General features: G+C 49.8%; 1 protein-coding gene across 1 annotated transcript in view; it reads left to right on the top strand.

The window, feature by feature from the left end:
• Nucleotides 1–21238, top strand: part of ARHGAP42 (Rho GTPase activating protein 42) — a 285026-nt gene that overhangs the window by 246947 nt on the left and 16841 nt on the right. Inside the window, exons 16-20 of the mRNA XM_083170082.1 lie at nucleotides 4185–4269; nucleotides 6254–6312; nucleotides 8219–8324; nucleotides 12793–12952; nucleotides 19424–19568. Of these exons, the coding sequence (XP_083026208.1) occupies nucleotides 4185–4269; nucleotides 6254–6312; nucleotides 8219–8324; nucleotides 12793–12952; nucleotides 19424–19568 (555 nt within the window). The remainder of the gene's footprint in view (nucleotides 1–4184; nucleotides 4270–6253; nucleotides 6313–8218; nucleotides 8325–12792; nucleotides 12953–19423; nucleotides 19569–21238) is intronic.

The raw sequence follows: 21238 nt of genomic DNA, 5'->3' as shown, positions 1-21238 counted from the left end.
ATATCCTAAAAGACGGAAATAATGCATTAAGCTGAACAGATAAACTGCAAGCTTCTAAAATTTGTGTAACTAGTTACTTACCCATCAAAATGACGTAACAACATAAGAGTGATGTCATCAGCGGCACCTGTTTGTGCCCGAACAGAGCTACACTTGAATCGCTTTGGCATACACGATCTAGTGGCGCACACAGCAACTTGAATTCCCCCCTCAGAGTTGAGGAGCAGTTTTAGCCTTTTATTATATATGATGTTTACCTTTAAAAGGCTTCTGAAACTGAACAGGGCAAAGTGTTTCGCAATGAAACCTCATTTATCAGTTTTGGTTAAGTATAAAGGGAGAAAAAGGGATCGTCACCAAAAATCACCTTTTATAAATTATGGGGGGTATGCAATGTGCCGCCACTATTTCCGACGTGGGAAATAGCGGCGGTTCCCTATACAATGCTGTCATTAACGACAGCATTGATGCTGGATCACGGCAGAACAGGCCGACAGCTGTCAGATAAGCTGTCAGGCCCGTTCTGCCGATAACGGCCGTGGATTGTCGTGATCCAGGTCGCAGATTAACAATCCACGGCTGTTTTTGTGACCACGCCCCTTTTACGCCCATCAGCAGGCGGGACATTGAATCCCATCTGTCGTTATGCGGTCGATCTGACCGCAAACGGGCCAGGGTAACGGCTGTCGGCGGGGATCAACAGCCGTGATCCCAGATTGCATACCCCCCAATGTGTATATATATATATATATATATATATATATATATATATTTATTTAGGGTTGTCTCAATATCCCTTTAATGCAAGATACATAAGCCATGCAGGCTCTGTGACTGGCTATATCCAAGGCTGCATTAAATGGGTGTGGTATAGGGTTCCGACAGTCGGGATCCCGACAGTCATTAGGCCGACGTTGGGGTCCCGACTGTGGGCACGGTGGCTCGCCACCTATTATATTCTCCCTCTATGGGGGTCGTGGACCGCCACGAGGGAGAATAGCAGGTGGCCGTCAGGAACCCGTCTGTCGGTGTTTTAACAGTCGGGATCCTGACGTCGGGTAAATGACTGTCGGGATCCCGTCCGGCACACCATTAAATTTGGTTAGAATCTGTTATTTAATTAATTTGTGTAATTCACAGGTGTCCCGGATTAAAGGGATATTATGGCAATCTTATTTATGTCTTTAGTAACAATTAATGAATCTACTTAAAACATACTGCACTAGAGTGTCTGTACAAATCGGATGGTTTTGGGGGCTGCTTCCTGTCATCCAGACCCAGAGCAGTTCTTCAAAGTGGAGGCTGCACCCGCCACCATTATTCACAACTGTCCCTATTTTGCAGGCATGACTGGTCGATAGAGACTACTGAAGCTCTTGTCTGGATCAAACAGCCAAACTGAGGGCGGGATGCACTATCATACGCCACCCCTTACCGCCCCCCTCTGCCAGCTACCGCAATGATACTAATCGCATATGCTCTAACATGTGTCATTAGTATCGCAAAGGGCAGCTCTTGCGATACAAGTTGCCCTTTGGGAAGTAACCAGCGGGGGTGAGCGGGTCTCCGGCAGCTCTCCTCCCTCCTGCTGTCCCCAGCTGCTGCTGCTGTGGGGCTCCGCTTCCTGCACCTGGAAGGGGATGTACAAGGCTAGGGAGGAGGAGATCACTGGTCCAGGCAGCACAGCAGAGGGCTGCCTGGAGAGCAGGTGTAGGGAGGGCCACGGGGGTCTGTGCGGAGCGGCGGGGTGTCACAATAAGAAGCTCATAAGCTGGCGATACTCCCCTCGTGGTAACCTGGCAATCGGGTTTTAGTGCATTCCAAATTGCAGTGAAAACCCTGATAATGGTGATGGTGGTCCGAAGGTTTTGTCCTCAGACGCAGCACTTAGATCATCGCTAATGCTAACAGGAGGTGTCTATAGCCCCCCATACACAGTCCGTTTATCGGATCCGTTCTGTGCTTAGACAGCACACATCGTATCGGATGGCATCCCTTGTGCATGCATTGTGCATGCACTGCGATCCGATACGATGTTTACCTAGTACAAAAAGTATGTGCAGCACATACTTTTTGTACCGTACTATGTGATGCGCGGGAGCGCGCATCGCATAGTACAGAACGGAGCCGGTCCACAACGGACCGTGTATGGGCTCCTTATCTCCTAGCGGCGCCTCCTGCTGCCTTCGCATTTAATAATCTGCACAGCCGCTTACAGGTTGAATATCTCGGTACTTATGTATTATCTGGGCTGCCGATTTTTTGATTGTATGCCTTAACTTAAGGCATACAATCAGATGCGATGCGATATCGCATCGCATCCGACCATATCGCATGCGATGCGATGACCCGATTTTTCCATAGGATTCAATGTTAAAATGGACTGAGTCCATTTTAACATGGAATTCAATGGGAAAAAGGGGTCCTTTTCATACCCCTACTATCCAAGTGGGCATGGAGTTGGATATAAACCTGTGGCGAGCGTAGCGAGCCACCGAGCCCGAAGCGTGGCGAGCGAAGCGAGCCCCGCGAGGGGACAGTATTCTGTGTCCAACTCCATGCCCACTTGGATAGTAGGGGTATGAAAAGGACCCCTTTTTCCCATTGAATTCCATGTTAAAATGGACTCAGTCCATTTTAACATTGAATCCTATGGAAAAATCGGGTCATCGCATCGCATCGCATGCGATATGGTCGGATGCGATTCGATGGACCCGATTTCAAAATCGGCAGCCCAGTTAGTACATAAGTACCAATATCTCTTATCCAAAATGCTCGGGACCAATAGCATTTTGGATAACAGATTATTCCATATTTTGGAAAAAAAATTGAGGGCGGGAGCCATGCGTGAACACAAAATGCGTTCATGTAGAAACATCAAGCACATGAAATACACACAAATATATTTTATTTGCTCAAGAAAAAAGGTTTCAAAACATGAAACAAAGTTTGTGTACAAACGCAAAACCATTTAGAATCTTCGGTACTTGTTTCCTAGCACGGCCACAATCTTTTCCATCGTGTACCTTAAAGTTAAGGTACAGGATGGACGCGATGGACCCGATTTCCTTTGAAATCAGGTCCATTTTGCCGGCAAAGGCAAAATCGGGACCATTGGTCGCGTGCATTAACATGGCCCGCGACGCGACCGACGCGATGGACGCGATTTTGCCATAGGCTTCAATGTTAAAATATTTTTAACATTGAAATCGGGAGCATCAAGATGAGATGGACTTGATTAAGTCCATTACACATAGCAAACAATGTGAAATGGGCCAATATGACCCATTTCACATTGTATATGGCCCCGTCATGGTTAAAAAGTTAAGCAACCCCATTGTGAGCGTCACCCCACGATTGACGCCAACCCGAAGAGTGAGGAGCGGCAGTGCGCGTCCTCCGACCTTTTCATACCCCTACTATCCACGTCGCGTATACCAGTGAAGTTATACGCGTCCCCTCGCGGGGCTTGCCACGCTTCGGGCTCGGTGGCTCACTGCGCTCACCACACTTTATATTCTCAACTCCACGCCGACGTGGATAGTAGGGGTATGAAAAGGTCGGAGGACGCGTACCGCCGCCCCTCGCGGGCTCGCTACACTCGCCACGCTTCGGGTTGGCGTCAATCGTGGGGTGCCGTTGAGGGGGTAAAATTTGGGGTCTGGGGACTACTTTACACAGGGGCCATATTCACATTTGATTCAATGTAAAAATCCGGTCGATCGCGTCGGTCGCATCGCATGCGATTTGGTCACATGCGATGCGACCGACGCGATTTTTCCGACCCGATCACCCCGATACAAATCGGTGTGGCCGTGCTAGGAAACAAGTACCGAATCTTCCTTCATGCAGGGACAAATCTGAAAACACACACACAAAATAATTTTAAACATGGTCATTTTATGGATAGTGGAAATAACATAACGTACTCCACGAGAAAACAGGTCAGAGTTCAAAGGTCAATTATCGTTTTTTTTTAGTCTTCTTATCTATGTAGTGCTGCGCTGTAGCGATTACAGCCAATGTACTGTAGGTACATGCAGTGTCGCTAGTGTTAGGTCAGGTGGTGGAATGCAGAGCAGGCAGCACTGTGGCTCTTGTATAACACGGTATGTTTTCAATTTCTTTAGGTAAATATAATGCTGCATACATTGTTCTAATTCCACAAATGTTTTTATTCTCAGCCCCGAAAGCACCTCCCGATATGGATATTGATTTAGAAGTATGGGACAATAAAACCATAACAAGTGCTTTAAAAAACTACCTCAGGTAAGTTTTCTCTTCTGTCGCCAGGTTCCTAATATGGCTGCAGTAATTCTCAGTAGACGTCACCAGAAACTGATTGCTCAAATTCTACGGTGGATGTTGCTCTCTCTCTCTCTCTCTCCTCTCTCCACTCTCCTCTCCCCACCATGCAGTATATCTACAGTACATCTACATATAACTTGTGTTGGCAAGATGGTGCCTGCTCAGCAATCAGCTAAAGGTGGCCATACATCTACAGATCGATTGGGCAGGTTGGAACAAGAAGCTGGTAGTATCTGAGGGGTAGATTTATTAAGCTCGTGAAGTGATAAAGTTTTTTATCACCGGCCAATCAGTTCCTACCTGTCATTGTTCAAACCAAGCCTGTAACTTCACAGGTAGGAGCTGATTGGCCGGTGATAAAAACCAGACAGTTTATCACTTTACCGAGCTAAATAAATCTGCCCCTGTATGACAGTTTTTGGCAGTTTTCCAGCAATTCAAAGCAAATGGTCAACTGTCATTTGCTCTCATCCACTACCAGGATTTTGTTACAACCAGCCCAATTTGACAATCGATCTGTAGATGTATGGCCAGCTTAAAGGTGGCCATACACATAGGCCCTTATTTTGATCTGAGCGGTACGGCCCGCGTGCGGCCGTACCGCCGATGTTTACACTCTGCACATGCGCAGAGGTCACTCTGCGCATGTGCAGGGGAATTCGCCGTGTAAAAAATTTAGACGCCGCAAAGGGGGCGTATAGGGGTGTGAGGGGCTTAATAGCCTCATTACCCTATGTATACGCCCAGCGTTTCATGGGCGTTCCCATGCAAACGCGGGGCGTATGCATGGTAATGAGGCTATGACGCCAGTGATGGGGGCGGAAAGCTGACATCGCCGGATGTCAGCTGCCCGCCCCAATACAAGCTTTCACACGGACGATTGTCCGTGTGCTCTAAGCTTGCGTGAGCGGGGGGAGCGTGCGGCCCTGCCTTCGATGGTCATCGACCATCGAAGGCAGGGGGCAGCTCCCAACATGGTGGAGGCGTACGCCCCGCCATTTTCATGCGGATCGGCAGCCGTCCGTGTACGGACGGCCGTGCCGATCCGTCTTGTAGGCGGGGATTCGTCTGGTGCGGTCGGAGCCGCATATGCGGCTCGACCGCACCAACCAGAATAAGGGCCATATTTATCTTCAGATCTGGCTGGTTGGAACAAATACATGGTTACGGATGAGAGCAAATGACAGTTGACCATTTGCTTGGAAATGCTGGAAAACTGACAAACTGTCACTCATCCATAACCATGTTTTTGTTCCAACCAGCCAGATCTGAAGATAAATCTTACTAGTGTATGGGCACCTTTAGACTCAGAATCTGTGGGCCTAATTCAGCTTTTAGCAAGGCTGACATTTTTATAGATGGATAACACCATGCTGCACCGCAGGTGGGGCAGATGTAACATGTGCAAAGAGAATGGGAATTGAGTGAGTTATTTTGTTTGTGTGCAGGATAAATACTGGCTGCTTTATTCTTGCACTGCAATTCATTTTGAACACACCCCCATCCAAATCTAACTCACTCTGCACATGTTACATCTGCCCCACCTGCAGTGCAGCATGATTTTGTCCATCTGCAAAAATGGCAGCCTTGCTAACAGGCCTGAACCAGAGTCTTTGTTCTCCACTCCACATTCTCCATTTTTCTAAATACATTAGTGGAGAGTTAGCGTTCCTGGGAGCAGCCTATATAGTGTTACACACAGACCCCCATCTAATACTATACCCCTGGGCTTGTAGTGTGTCTTGATATTTCTGTTTTACACTCATATTTTTTTAAATTTCAATTCTATTTTTAATCCTTATACTGTTAGTGTGTGTTTCCTTTGCTTAGAAAGGAGCCAGATGAAGTTTCCCTTGTGTGAAGGGAGTTCTAGTTCCCTGGCGTTTAGTTGGACGAGCGTTGTGTAACGTTTCTGGAGACTTATGTGTGATTTATACCTTTACAGATGTCTGACTGAGCCCCTCATGACCTACAAACTGCACAAGGACTTTATCCTGGCCGTCAGTGAGTGCACCTTTCCATTTAGCACAGTATATTTATTATGCTTGTCTGTGTTTTATGATGCTATACCTGCATTCAGCGAAGAGCTAATAAAACCCCCCAACAACATAGGCTAAAAGAGTTGTCCAGCTTTGTTTTATTGCTCCCATCTGCCACTGCTTTATAGACGTAATGTACTATACTACAGGATAACGACCATGTTTGTCGCGTTACTGCTGGCCAGCCATGAGTCTGTATACTGATCTCTCTCTCTGAAGTCCTGGCTGTGAGATCTAATGCATACATGGGGTGATTCAGCTTGGCTCGGTCCCCAGCGTATTCGCTCCAGGGACCAATGCGCATCCATATCGGCAAATATACACATGTGCAGGGCCACTTTGCAAACGCCTTCGATGACTAACACAGTCGCTGAGGAGTTCACTCAGAGGAGGAGGGCAGTGAGCAGACAGGGGGCTGCCCACAATAATGGTGGGTGCGTCCAGAAAAATGCTGGGCATCCCCATGAGCATGCAGGAGTGGCAAAGCCTGTACGGGGTGGGCATCTGATGTCACATGACATCAGTGACCACCACCTGTTTGGCCGTCTGCAGCCCAGATAAAAGTATCATAGGTTGAGGGATTAGCGGGGGGAGTTAGGGTTAATCTGCAGGGGGGTGGGTGATGTTAGGGTTGTGCTGTAGTGAGGGAGGGTTAGGCATTTTGAAGGGGTTATGCAGGGTACACACCAGAACGACAAGGGCCTAATCCCATCAATCTACATCCAATCCCGACCGATTGGATGTAGATTGTAGGTAGATTGGGCCCTTTTTTGCCTGTTCTGGTCCAATCCCGATACGATGCGCGGTCCCGCGGGTCGGTCGGTCGTTATTCAGATCCTACATGCTGCAGGTAGGATCTGAAAACGACCATACACCCGGGTGCGGGTCGCGATCGGATCGGAACCCGCTCACGGTGCACATCGTTAGCGGGTCGTGCGCTCAGCGTGATTGTGAGCGGGTTGCTCTGGTGTGTACTGGGCATTACGGTTAGGCTGCACGGGGGGGGAGGTGTTAGCTTCAGGCAGCGTGGTACGAGGGTTATGGTAAATCACTAGCGGGGAAGGATAGAGTCAGGATGCAGGGGGAATGGGAAAGGGTTATCCTGCTAGAAGGAGGGGGCAGGGGTAGGGTAAGTATACAGTATTTCCTGCTTTGGGATGCAGACATTGGGATTCTGATTGCCGGTAATCTGTATGTATTTTATCTGAAGTTTAGAGCAATCTACTGAAAGTAGGTTCTGCAGATGCAGCGCCTCATGCTTGCAGGGGCAGGCGATAGAATCACCAGCTCCCGCCAGTCGCCAGGCCTCGCCATCCGTCGGAAGGTGGTGCTCTTGCACGAGACGCTCGCGCACCCCATTCCGACAGAGCTCCCTCTCTGTCCCTGCTGCCTTGCCACCGGTCCCCGTCGTTTACTGTATTGTATATAGTAGGAGGAGCATAGTGTGATAGTGAGCTGCATGTGACGGGGCAGTGACATTTGAGGAGGGGAATGGAGGCAGCAAGAAGACTGAGACTGGGAGTTATATATTGGCATATGCAGGGTCCCCAAGCAGTACTTCAGTATAACAGGAGATGAGTATTTTCTTATTAGGTACACGGCTGCATTATAACCCCCTCCCCCACACCGTCCTGATGTTGGCAAAACAGTCCTGCTTTTTGTGCAGTATCTCACCATCACACCTGCACACTGCAATGAGAATGGAAATGACGAAGAGTTACATAGAGTAAGGAGGATGTGCCCTAAACAACACAGAGTAGCCATGTTGATAACGTGTCTTGATAACGGAGGATTGTGATGCCAAAAATGAATATAAAAGGAAAAATTGTACATCCGACTTATTTAATCTGTCATCTGATCATTCCCTACAGAATCAGATGACCAAAATTACAGAGTGCAAGCAGTCCACGCCTTGGTCCACAAATTACCCGAGAAGAACCGAGAAATGATGGACATCTTAATCAAGCACCTTGTCAAGTAATGTACTACTGTATTCATACACTCGTCTAATGCTGATAATTTCTGATGTAGTAGATTTCACAGCTGCTCGGAACAAAGGGGTAGCTTTATGAAAGCTTGGGGAAAGATACTGTAATGTGGGGAGAGATAAAGTACCAACCTATGAGCTACTAATTGTCATTATACAAGCTATGTTTGAAATATAACAGAAGATAATTAGTTGGTAGAACCATCTTGCAATTTGTATCACCTACTGTTTTCTGCTTGTACAGTGATCTACCATTTCCTGATTATCCAGTGAGTACTGCCCACCATTTCCTGGTTATCCAGTGTGTACTGCCCACCATTTCCTGGTTATCCAGTGTGTACTGCCCAACATTTCCTGGTTGTCCAGTGTGTACTGCCCATTTCCTGGTTGTACTGTGTGTACTGACCACCATTTACTGGTTATCCAATGTGTACTGCCCACCATTTCCTGTTTATCCAGTGTGTACCACCCACCATTTTCTGGTTGTCCAGTGTGTACTGCCGACCATTTCATGGTTGTACCGTGTGTACCGCCGACCATTTTTTGGTTATATCATGTGTACCGCCTACCATTTCCTGGCTGTAAAATGTGTAAACTTTTCCTGGTTGTAAAATGTGTACCGCCCATTATTTCCTGGCTGTACAGTGTGTACCACCCACCAAATCATGGTTGTACAGAGAGATCTATCAATTATGCCAATGGGTGCCAGATTAAGAGTCATGTCTGAGCTTTGTATTTGGTTAAATGAAATCAATGCGCTTATTTAAAAAGGATTATTGAGAACTTAGCTGTCACTTTAGATCAGATAGACCCACGCGCGTGTGTGCCTCGTGGGAGTGACTGTAGTTCCCAGGTGATTTAATTCATTAGCATTTCCATGAGACAGCAGAATCATTTGGGGCATTAATATATTTCCTGTATATTACAAAGTGAAATATTAGGTTTTATGGATACAGTTTCTGGATTAGGGCAACCAAAAGGCGACAACGCCGTGTTCTACAATTACTTATCATGTGCTTGGCATTTGCTGTCAGGCTTCAGAATACAAGAAGATAAGATGTCTGTGGAATTAACGTGTTTAGCCCCTGTGTATGTTTCACTACTTTAAGTTGTGACTGCATACTCTCCAACATCTGAAGGGCAGAAACCGGTACAAAATCAGAAAGGGGGCGTGGCCACAGGTAAAGGGGGCATGTCAGGGACCCAGAAAACCTTTGGCCGGTACAGGCCACACAAAAAACCCCAAAATGGTATTGTACCGGCCAAAAAGTTACAGTTGGAGGGTATGACTTTGGGACAACCCTCTTGGTACCTGTTTGGGTACCAAGTACTAATTCAACTCAACATTTGCCTTGAGAACAGCAGTAGCCCTAGAAAAGGGTGGGGTCACACCCTAAGTCTACATCAACCATAAGATCAATACCATTTTTCCAATGAGCATTTTATACTGTAAAACTCTTTCTGTAGAATGTTCAAAGCTATGGGACAGGCTCCCTAAGTGCCTGGCCACACATAGCAGCACAGTGGGTCCCTTTCAGCGGGACCTGCTGTGCCACAAGGAGCCGGAACCCAGTCTCCTATGCGGCCGCCCACATTAGCGGCTTGGCCGTAGCCGTTCTACCGCAGCATGCTTTTGGGCGACCGGACGGTGGGACGAATGGATTTCGGAAGAACACATTACAATGTATATGTTCACAAAGTGCGGGACCCACTTGTCTGCTATGTCTGGCCCAGCACTAACTGTCCCTGTATCTGTAAGTTCAGCTTTTGGGGAATATGTATGAAGTCTTGAAAAAAAATGAAGGGGGTGAACAAGCCTTAGTAATTCAGGCGAAACGCGCGTCCATCACGCATATGCCTAAATTCTGATGGGATCCTACATATGAGTTGGGACGGAGGAGACCTCGTAACAGGGTCACGGAAAGGCTAAGTGAATCTCCTTATGTGTAGAATGTTGAAAGTGTTTCATTGAATTTGGCAACATTGTTTTTGGATAGAGTGTATCCGTGTCTGGATATCTCAGGCTAGTATAATTTAGCCGCCAACATCCAGCTTGTATGTAAAAATGTTTCTTTAATTCTCATATTGCATTGATACATTTTTTGGTAGTATCTTACTATTTATTTGGCAACATTTGTTCCAATTGGATGGAATGTTTATTTATGTATCTTGGGTCTGTGTTCTCAAGCCACCTAAGTGTGGCACATATTTGTGATTTTGTCAATAGAGCTGCCTAAATTATTCTGGCATAAGTAGTATACCTCTGCCGATTAGGCAACAGAGTCTTCCATATATGTATATAGACCAGAGCCTGTGTATTTTAGGCCTGCATACACATTGAGCAATTTTTATACTATATGTGGAACTTTGTAAATCTATTAGACCAGCTGAACGGGCAGCACATTCTTGACGACTTGGCACACTCCTCCTCTTTATATATGCAAATACTGTCAGTGCACTCCAGACTTGTATGATCTATTCGCAAATACCTGGCATACACACTGAGCAATTTTTGAGGAGATTGCCTGGTTGAAAAACTCACACACTATATAAGAGAACCCTCTTTTCAAATTGCTGCCAGCCTAACTATTGTGTAATACTAGGTAGATACTACTGATACTATCTAAAAACCTAAAGTTTGTCACAAATACGACATTGTTGAAACTTTCACATTCTTATTAGAGATTACCAGGTTAGTTAGCCTTCATAGAGAATATTTGCTAATGAGATTTAAAGGGAACAATTCCGTCAAATTAGGGGACTCTCATTGCTGCCAGTCCCAGATCAAGTACCCTTGCACTGGATTAACTAACAGGGGTACCGCTGGGTTCTGTCAGCAACAGCAGATCCCCATATCTTCCTTCACTCATCCAATAGAGACCCTGGTAATTGGAGGAAAACCTCTCAGTTCCGTTCACTGTCCTTTGGACACACGGCTGAGTATAAAAGGTCCACCAAAGGAAATCTATTGGTGAGCTGCATTTATCTCTATTTTTACCTCATCTTAATCCCTAAGCATGACTATATGAATGTCTCTATTTAAGAGGGTCATGAACATGGGTATCCCATCAGAAAAAGCATAAGCATGTTAAGATTTCGCCGAGTTTTTAATTGCATCAGAAAAATATAAAAAAATCGTTTTATTCTCATGATTTAATTTTCTTGATTTGTATCACTTGCACATTAAATTCAGCTGGGGATTACGAATGTCTCATAGGGTTGTGTTAACCCGCAATCTGAGGAACATCAAATATCCCCGCTGATACATTTATACACATTTTTTTCATGTGGTCAAGTGTTGAGCTGGCAATATGAATGCACCCAGCTGTAATTAAACTGTCAATTATCATGTCATAATACATTTTATCAATAGATCATATATAAAATATTTAAAGAGTGCCCCAAAAAGAGAGTCATCTTTTTTCTTTGTTTTTTTGTACAGTATACCTATGACTCTGGGAGCACCACCAATCAATAATATATACATTTGTGTATGATAATAAATTTATATATTGGTTTCAATTTGTCACAGTAAGATTTATAGTCAGTGCGAGAATTTTCTTTTCCCTTTCCCCCTTTTTCCCCTTCTCTTTCCCTTGTGAAAAAAATGAAGGGGTCTATTCAGGAAGCAGTGAAAAGGGTGGAGAAGTGAGATACTGTAATGCAGAAGTTGCCCATGGCAACCAGTCAGCTTCTACGTATCATTTTATAGAATGCACTTGATAAATGTTACGTCAATGCTGATTGGTTGTCATGGGCAACCTCCATAGCTTCTGCGATTTCAATTACAGTATTAGATAAGTGACAGTCTATGAAATGAAACTTCCCTTTACCCCTTTCACACCAGCCTAAGGTTCCCGGGCAAAATCCTGGGAAAATTTGCCGGGATTTCAACCCTGCTATGGAGCAGGGTTGTTCCTTGGTTCGACCCGAGGTCCTGGACGGTGTAAAAGGGGTAGGGGGTACTAACCCGGTTTGCCAATCCACGGTGCGGGTGATCAGGCCGGGGATCTACACAGGCGGCGGGCACAGATGACAGAACAGGCGGTGGATGAAGATGACGCAGCTCTCCGGCGCCCTCACTGTCGCTGAAGAGCTGCGTCATCTGCACCCACCGTCAGACCTGTCATTTGCACTGTGCCTCCGCCACCATCCCAGCTCCTGCCTACCTCCTGCCTCCTTCCCGCACCAGAAAATGCAGGGACTTTTCTGGTGTGGTCCCAACCCGGGAATGCCCCGGCATGATTCCTGGACTGAATTCCCGGGTGGGTCCCTGCATTTTCTGGTGTGAAAGGGGGATAAGTTATCAACTTTATCTGCTCTCCAAGGCTTGGTACATCTAGTCAGTACCATTAATATTGTCACGTATGTACTAATTATCTCTGGGGACACGTATATGTAACTTTGTGCTGGGAATTCATTCATTTGTGAACAATGTAAATGTATTTTATCATGCAGGGTGTCATTGCACAGCCAACAGAACCTTATGACCGTATCCAACCTCGGGGTGATCTTTGGGCCGACACTGATGAGAGCGCAGGAGGAGACTGTCGCTGCAATGATGAACATCAAGTTCCAAAATATAGTCGTTGAGATTTTAATAGAACATTATGAAAAGGTACTAATTATTATTATTATTATTATTATTATTATTATTGTTAGACTATCCAGAAAGTTTATTACTTATTGATAAATGAACAGTGGTTTAGGTTCTAGCAGTTTATGTGGCTGTCAGTGTCTAAGGCAGGAGGTGGCGCACGTGAAACGTTTCATGTGTCCCCTCCCTACGAAACTATAGCGCTGGCTCCTGCTCCGAAGACTCTGGCATATTTCTGGCAGTATCTTCGGAAATAAAGGGCAAGCCGCCAAAACATGATTTATTGCAGCTTGTGCAATGTGGGCCCCCCTTGACTTAGGGGCCTGTGTGCACAGCACACCCTGCACAGATCACAGATGCGCCACTGTCCCCATAAATGATGGTATTTTGAATGGGCTGGGATGTATCTATAGAGTATGGGAGGCCTGGCTTGAGTGACCCACCAGATCCTGTGCTAATCTACCAACATCAGACCTATTTGGGGGCTGAAAGTGCGTCTTAGTCGCTAGCAGTGGCGTAACTATGGCGTAAGTGGCGTAACTATAGCGCCGCGATGGCGGGGAGGAGCTGACTAAGTGTGGGTGCCGGAAGTCTGCCGGCGCTATTGTTACGCCCCCCCCCTTTGTGGGTGCAGCGTCGCAGAGGAGATGACAAGCCTGCAGGGAGAGGGGCGGAAGGAAGTGGCAAGAAGAGACAGGCAGTGCGGAGGTGCAGCATTAGCTGGAGCAATGGCACATGTGCTGCGTCCTGCACTGGCCGTTAGAAGAGTTAAGGGGAGAGCGGAACTAGGAGGACGGCGAAGGAGAGACCCTGCTGCTGCTTATGCAGCAGTGGGGACAGACCTGATGAGCAGCGAGCATCCAAAGCCTCCCGCCCCCGGCAGCTCCGGTCCCAGCACACAGGGAGCGCAAAATTTGTTGTTATGCCACTGGTCGCTAGGATGCACAAGGAGACTATGTTGTGTGAGACTGAGTCTGTATACGGAGCAAAACAGAACTGGTATTGTAAAAAGACTGCAGCTGCTACTTTGCAGCACTTCCTTTCAGAGACTCAGTCGCACACAGATATACAAATTAATCAGCAGCCTCCTAATGCACCTTATACCCCTTTCACACCAGCCTAAATTCCCGGGTTGGCCCCAGGAACAACCCACAAGCGCTGGTGTGAAAGGTTCTCGGGCCAAATTCCTGGAAAAAAATTCCCGGGATTTCCAGCCTGGGATACAGGCTGGTGTGAAAGGAACTTACCCAGGCAGCGGTGTCCAGGCAGCAGGGTCCGGGCAGCGGCGCCTGGGAGCTTGTAGGCGGACGCCAGGGGCTTGAAGCGCTTCTGAATTTTAAAACATTTTGAAAAGACTGGCCGGACGCTGATTGGCTGAATTCAGCTGTACAGCCGTAACGCTGACAGATCTACAGTATACCCACCCACTTTACTGGGCTCTGCACTGATATCATTGTGGCCAATGGAAACTCTGATGGCTTTCACCCCACTCTACACTAAACTCCTAGCAGCCAAAGACCTTGCCTACAAGTTCTCCTTCCTCTTCTCTGCACTGAGCTTACACCAGCCAGGGATCCTCCTACAAAACTACTACGGCCTCTCCCTTCTAGTCTACACTGCTGTCATAGCAGCTAGGGATCGTCTGCCAACAGCACCCCTCCTGTGAAAATAAAATGAACATAAGAATTTGCATTGCTATACTTTAGCATTACAAGGAACATTACACCTCTTACTGTGAGATATAAATGGAGTACTTTTACCAGGTACTTAAATGGAAAAATAGTAGGACGGAGCTTTGATTGGGGAGCTGAGGGAATAAAGAGGACTTTTCTTTCTTTGTAAGCTTATGAAAAGTTGCCTTGACATTCACTGGTATGACCGCATTCATGCCAACTGTATTATTATTATTATTATTATTATTATTATTATTATTATTACTATTATACAGTCATTTATGAAGTAATGGCAGGCAGCGGTATACATTTAGGGGATCATGATGCAATGTATGGAGCTGGGAAATAAAATATTGGGGCATATTTTCCCCAATTCACAGTTTAGATGTGACAAATTGTAACCAATCAGCAATGTGGTGATTGAATACATCGCTGGGATGTATCCATGGTACTTGTGTATTTTGGCGGCGCCCATCGCATCCTATACCATAACGCATGCGATGGTATGCGATGCGACGCGATTTCGTGCCATAGTGTACGATGGCATACAATTTTCAAATTGTATGCCATTGTACATGGCATAAAATGCCATACGATGCGATGCGATTAAAAATTGTATAAGCACCCTAATGGGTGCTTACAATGTTAAATGCACCCCCACGCCACCCCCCCACTATAAACGTGAACCCGAAGCGTGGCGAGCGCAGCGAGCCCGCGAGGGGCGGCGGTACGCATCCTACGACCTTTTCATACCACCACTATCCACGTCGGCGTGGAGTTGAGAATAGAAAGTGTGGCGAGCCACCGAGCCCGAAGCGTGGCGAGCGGCCGCGGATACCTTCACGGGTATCCGCGTCCCCTGGCGGGCTTCACAGGTGTCCGCGTGGCGAGCCACGCGAGGGGATGCGGACACCTGTGAAGCCCGCCAGGGGACGTGTATACCTGTGAAGGTATCCGCGTCCCCTCGCGGGGCTCGCTGCGCTCGCCGCGCGACGGGCTCGGTGGCTCGCTGTGCTCGCCACACTTTCTATTCTCAACTCCACGCCGACGTGGATAGTGGGGGTATGAAAAGGTCGTAGGACGCGTACCGCCGCCCCTCGTGGGCTCGCTGCGCTCGCCACGTTTCGGGTTCACGTTTATAGTGGGGGGGTGGCGTGGGGGTGCATTTAACATTGTAAGCACCCATTAGGGTGCTCAAAAGTATACGATTTTTCATCGCATAGGGGGTCAAAATCGCATCGCATGCAATCGGGTACATGGCATACGATGCGATGCGATACGTTCATCGCACGATGCTGAAATCGGGCGCCGCCAAAATACACATTATCGTATGCAGGGACAGAGATGATGAGAAAACCCTGTCCCTGGAAATCTGCTTTCTGCAAATTCTCAGGATGAGTATTGCAGAATTCCCCTGAGATTGTATCGCGGATGAGCCGCCTGCACCACCCCTCGCCCCTCCGCTTATACAGATGTAGCCGCCTGCACCACCCCTCGCCCCTCCGCTCATACAGATGTAGCCACCTGCACCACCCCTCGCCCCTCCGCTTATACAGATGTAGCCGCATGCACCACCCCTCGCCCCTCCGCTTATACAGATGTAGCCGCCTGCGCCACCCCTCGCCCCTCCGCTTATACAGATGTAGCCGCCTGCACCACCCCTCGCCCCTCCGCTTATACAGATGTAGCCGCCTGCACCACCCCTCGCCCCTCCGCTTATACAGATGTAGCCGCCTGCGCCACCCCTCGTCCCTCCGCTTATACAGATGTAGCCGCCTGCGCCACCACTCGCCCCTCCGCTTATACAGATGTAGCCGCCTGCACCACCCCTCGCCCCTCCGCTTATACAGATGTAGCCGCCTGCGCCACCCCTCGTCCCTCCGCTTATACAGATGTAGCCGCCTGCGCCACCCCTCGCCCCTCCGCTTATACAGATGTAGCCGCCTGCACCACCCCTCGCCCCTCCGCTTATACAGATGTAGCCGCCTGCACCACCCCTCGCCCCTCCGCTTATACAGATGTAGCCGCCTGCGCCACCCCTCACCCCTCCGCTTATACAGATGTAGCCGCCTGCACCACCCCTCACCCCTCCGCTTATACAGATGTAGCCGCCTGCACCACCCCTCACCCCTCCGCTTATACAGATGTAGCCGCCTGCGCCACCCCTCACCCCTCCGCTTATACAGATGTAGCTGCCTGCGCCACTCCTCGCCCCTCCGCTTTTACAGATGTAGCCACCTGCACCACCCCTCGCCCCTCCGCTTATACAGATGTAGTCGCCTGCACCACCCCTCGCCCCTCCGCTTATACAGATGTAGCCGCCTGCGCCACCCCTCGCCCCTCCGCTTATACAGATGTAGCCGCCTGCACCACCCCTCGCCCCTCCGCTTATACAGATGTAGCCGCCTGCACCACCCCTCGCCCCTCCGCTTATACAGATGTAGCCGCCTGCGCCACCCCTCGCCCCTCCGCTTATACAGATGTAGCCGCCTGCGCCACCCCTCGCCCCTCCGCTTATACAGATGTAGCCGCCTGCACCACCCCTCGCCCCTCCGCTTATACAGATGTAGCCACCTGCACCACCCCTCGTCCCTCCGCTTATACAGATGTAGCCGCCTGCACCACCCCTCGCCCCTCCGCTTATACAGATGTAGCCGCCTGCACCACCCCTCGCCCCTCCGCTTATACAGATGTAGCCGCCTGCGCCACCCCTCGCCCCTCCGCTTATACAGATGTAGCCGCCTGCACCACCCCTCGCCCCTCCGCTTATACAGATGTAGCCGCCTGCACCACCCCTCGCCCCTCCGCTTATACAGATGTAGCCGCCTGCGCCACCCCTCGCCCCTCTGCTTATACAGATGTAGCCGCCTGCACCACCCCTCGCCCCTCCGCTTATACAGATGTAGCCGCCTGCACCACCCCTCGCCCCTCCGCTTATACAGATGTAGCCGCCTGCACCACCCCTCGTCCCTCCGCTTATACAGATGTAGCCGCCTGCGCCACCCCTCGCCCCTCCGCTTATACAGATGTAGCCGCCTGCGCCATCCCTCGCCCCTACGCTTATACAGATGTAGCCGCCTGCACCACCCCTCGCCCCTCCGCTTATACAGATGTAGCCGCCTGCGCCACCCCTCGCCCCTCCGCTTATACAGATGTAGCCGCCTGCACCACCCCTCGCCCCTCCGCTTATACAGATGTAGCCGCCTGCACCACCCCTCACCCCTCCGCTTATACAGATGTAGCCGCCTGCGCCACCCCTCACCCCTCCGCTTATACAGATGTAGCCGCCTGCGCCACTCCTCGCCCCTCCGCTTTTACAGATGTAGCCGCCTGCACCACCCCTCGCCCCTCCGCTTATACAGATGTAGCCGCCTGCGCCACCCCTCGCCCCTCCGCTTATACAGATGTAGCCGCCTGCACCACCCCTCGCCCCTCCGCTTATACAGATGTAGCCGCCTGCACCACCCCTCGTCCCTCCGCTTATACAGATGTAGCCGCCTGCACCACCCCTCGCCCCTCCGCTTATACAGATGTAGCCGCCTGCACCACCCCTCGCCCCTCCGCTTATACAGATGTAGCCGCCTGCGCCACCCCTCGCCCCTCCGCTTATACAGATGTAGCCGCCTGCACCACCCCTCGCCCCTCCGCTTATACAGATGTAGCCGCCTGCGCCACCCCTCGCCCCTCCGCTTATACAGATGTAGCCGCCTGCGCCACCCCTCGCCCCTCCGCTTATACAGATGTAGCCGCCTGCACCACCCCTCGCCCCTCCGCTTATACAGATGTAGCCGCCTGCGCCACCCCTCGCCCCTCCGCTTATACAGATGTAGCCGCCTGCCCCACCCCTCGCCCCTCCGCTTATACAGATGTAGCCGCCTGCGCCACCCCTCGCCCCTCCGCTTATACAGATGTAGCCGCCTGCACCACCCCTCGCCCCTCCGCTTATACAGATGTAGCCGCCTGCGCCACCCCTCGTCCCTCCGCTTATACAGATGTAGCCGCCTGCACCACCCCTCGCCCCTCCGCTTATACAGATGTAGCCGCCTGCGCCACCCCTCGCCCCTCCGCTTATACAGATGTAGCCGCCTGCCCCACCCCTCGCCCCTCCGCTTATACAGATGTAGCCGCCTGCGCCACCCCTCACTCCTCCGCTTATACAGATGTAGCCGCCTGCGCCACCCCTCGCCCCTCCGCTTATACAGATGTAGCCGCCTGCGCCACCCCTCGCCCCTCCACTTATACAGATGTAGCCGCCTGCGCCACCCCTCGCCCCTCCGCTTATACAGATGTAGCCGCCTGCACCACCCCTCGTCCCTCCGCTTATACAGATGTAGCCGCCTGCACCACCCCCCGCCCCTCCGCTTATACAGATGTAGACGCCTTAATCCATCTCTTGGCACAGTTGCACAAACTAACATGTCACAGGTGCATGCAGAGGCGTAACTATAGCACCGCAGTCCCCGAGGCCGGCAAGTCTACACTGACAACATAGGCTAAGGTTCGTTGTCATCGTAGCGTAGCCGGGCCCTGCTAATACATAAGTACCGAATTGTAAATATTTAGTCTGACATTATTCCTTACATTTATATGTAAGACTGACCTCTAATCATTGAGGGTTTTTTGGCTCCAGTGCATCACGTTCGGAGTTGCAGGAATGCATATATTTTGGATGGTTAATGCGATGTTTAGCACTGAACAAACATCTGAACCATCAACATTTCCACTTGGACTTTGAGTCAGGCGCAATATGTATAGTTGATGACATCATCATGACAGGAAATTACTGTATAATGATATACTTGGACAATATTTGTTGCAGATCTTTCACACTGCGCCAGACCCCAACGTTCCTCTTCCTCAGGCGCAGCCACGCTCAATTTCAAAGCGAACCCGGGCAATCTGCCTTTCCACGGGACCAAAGAAGCCTAAAGGGAGATACACTCCATGTCTTGCTGATCCAGATAGTAAGTATGAGAAGGGTCTTCTATTACAGGATGGATATCATAGGTAAATGCAGGAGGGGGGTTTCTAGTTGCCCAGAAACCCCATCTGGCCAGCGGCTCTGACACCGAGCTGCCACACATGCCCAGTGCAGCAGCTGCTGCTACCAATGAGCTGAGTGCTTAATCAGCGCATCGGGACAGAGACACCAAAGAGCAGCGGCCAGCAAGAAGAGACAGGTGTCTTACCATAAGGTGGGAGAATGTGTGCTGTAAAAATCTCACTTCCATCTCCTACTGGTTATATTATGTATTTATATTTATTATATGGTATTGTATCTTTTCTTTGCCACTCCTGTTAGTTATATGAGATTAATATGCTTTACATAGAAATTTTGTTTTTTTTAGACTTTTTTCACTACAACCTGTAGACCAGGCTTTCCCAACCACGGTCCTTAAGGCACACCAACAGTGCAGGTTTTAGTGATATCCAGGCTTCAGCACAGATGGTTTAATCAGAATCACTCAGGTACTAATTGTGGGCCTTATTCTGGTTGGAGCGGCCAAACGTGCGTACATTCGCTATTAACGTACGCTATCCACACGCCGCCGTTGGGGTTAAGTCCACCCACAACTCAGCCGCATACGTACGGACAGAAACAACGTCGAAGGGGAGTGGCGTACAAATGTGCGTACGCCAACGTACACGGACGGGCCAGCCCTTACACTCCGACAACTGGCGTACAATTGAGCGTACACCACCGTTTACGGACGTCTCTCGGCCGTCTTCCCACCGACTTCTTGCGGCTATCTGAGCGTACGCCAGCTTGCACGGACGGGTCCCTATTGTTTTCAATAGAAAAGTCAGCTTATGTCACCGCTCGTGCTCGTGAGAGTGAGCGTACGTCCGTGTACGCTGACATACCCTTCACATATATGGACCAGCATATCTTCCCTTTCAACTATAATTATGAAAATTAATTAATTAATTGAATTAATTAATGTGCAAAATAGTGGCCATGGGATTAAAACTAGTGTGGCCAATCCCGGGATCGGGATCGGCGGGATCCCGGGATTTGGCCTAAAAAAGTCCGGGATTTCAATCCCGGGATTGGAGAATCCAATCCCGGGATTTCGGGATTAGACTGCGCATGCGCAGTCTAATGCCGGGCAGCGTCTGAGCACTATCTCAGACGCTGCCCGGCTGTTCCCGTAGCCTGACCCGGCGTGCGGCCTGCGTAGCGTGACAGTAGAGGTCACGCTGCGCAGGCCACACGTCACCAGTGACCGCCCGCCTCCCCGCCTCCCGACAGCACGCCGGCCTGACTCTGCCCGCCTCCGCCTGCCAGCCTCGTCTCCGCCGCCCGCCTGCCAGCCTCGTCTCCGCCGCCCGCCTGCCAGCCTCGTCTCCGCCGCCCGCCTGCCAGCCTCGTCTCCGCCGCCCGCCTGCCGTCTTCTATGGAGGTGCACTTGCCAGGAGGCACCGTGCACCTCCAAACCCACTCCCGGCCGCCCGCCCGCACCCTAATGTAAGTAGATGTGCGGGTCGGCCGGGGTGGGTACAGTACTACTATGCTAAAAATTGGGTTTTTTTTGCTGGGGATGCCAATCCCGGGATCCCGGGAATCCCGGGATTGAGCGTTTTTCAATCCCGGATCCCGGGATTGAAAAAATGCCCCGGGATTGGCATCCAT

Source organism: Crinia signifera, chromosome 2 (genome assembly GCF_055691185.1).
Source record: "Crinia signifera chromosome 2, ASM5569118v1, whole genome shotgun sequence".
Taxonomy (NCBI): domain Eukaryota; kingdom Metazoa; phylum Chordata; class Amphibia; order Anura; family Myobatrachidae; genus Crinia; species Crinia signifera.
The sequence above is the reverse complement of the archived record's forward strand: the minus strand, read 5'-3'. Positions and strand labels throughout refer to the sequence as shown.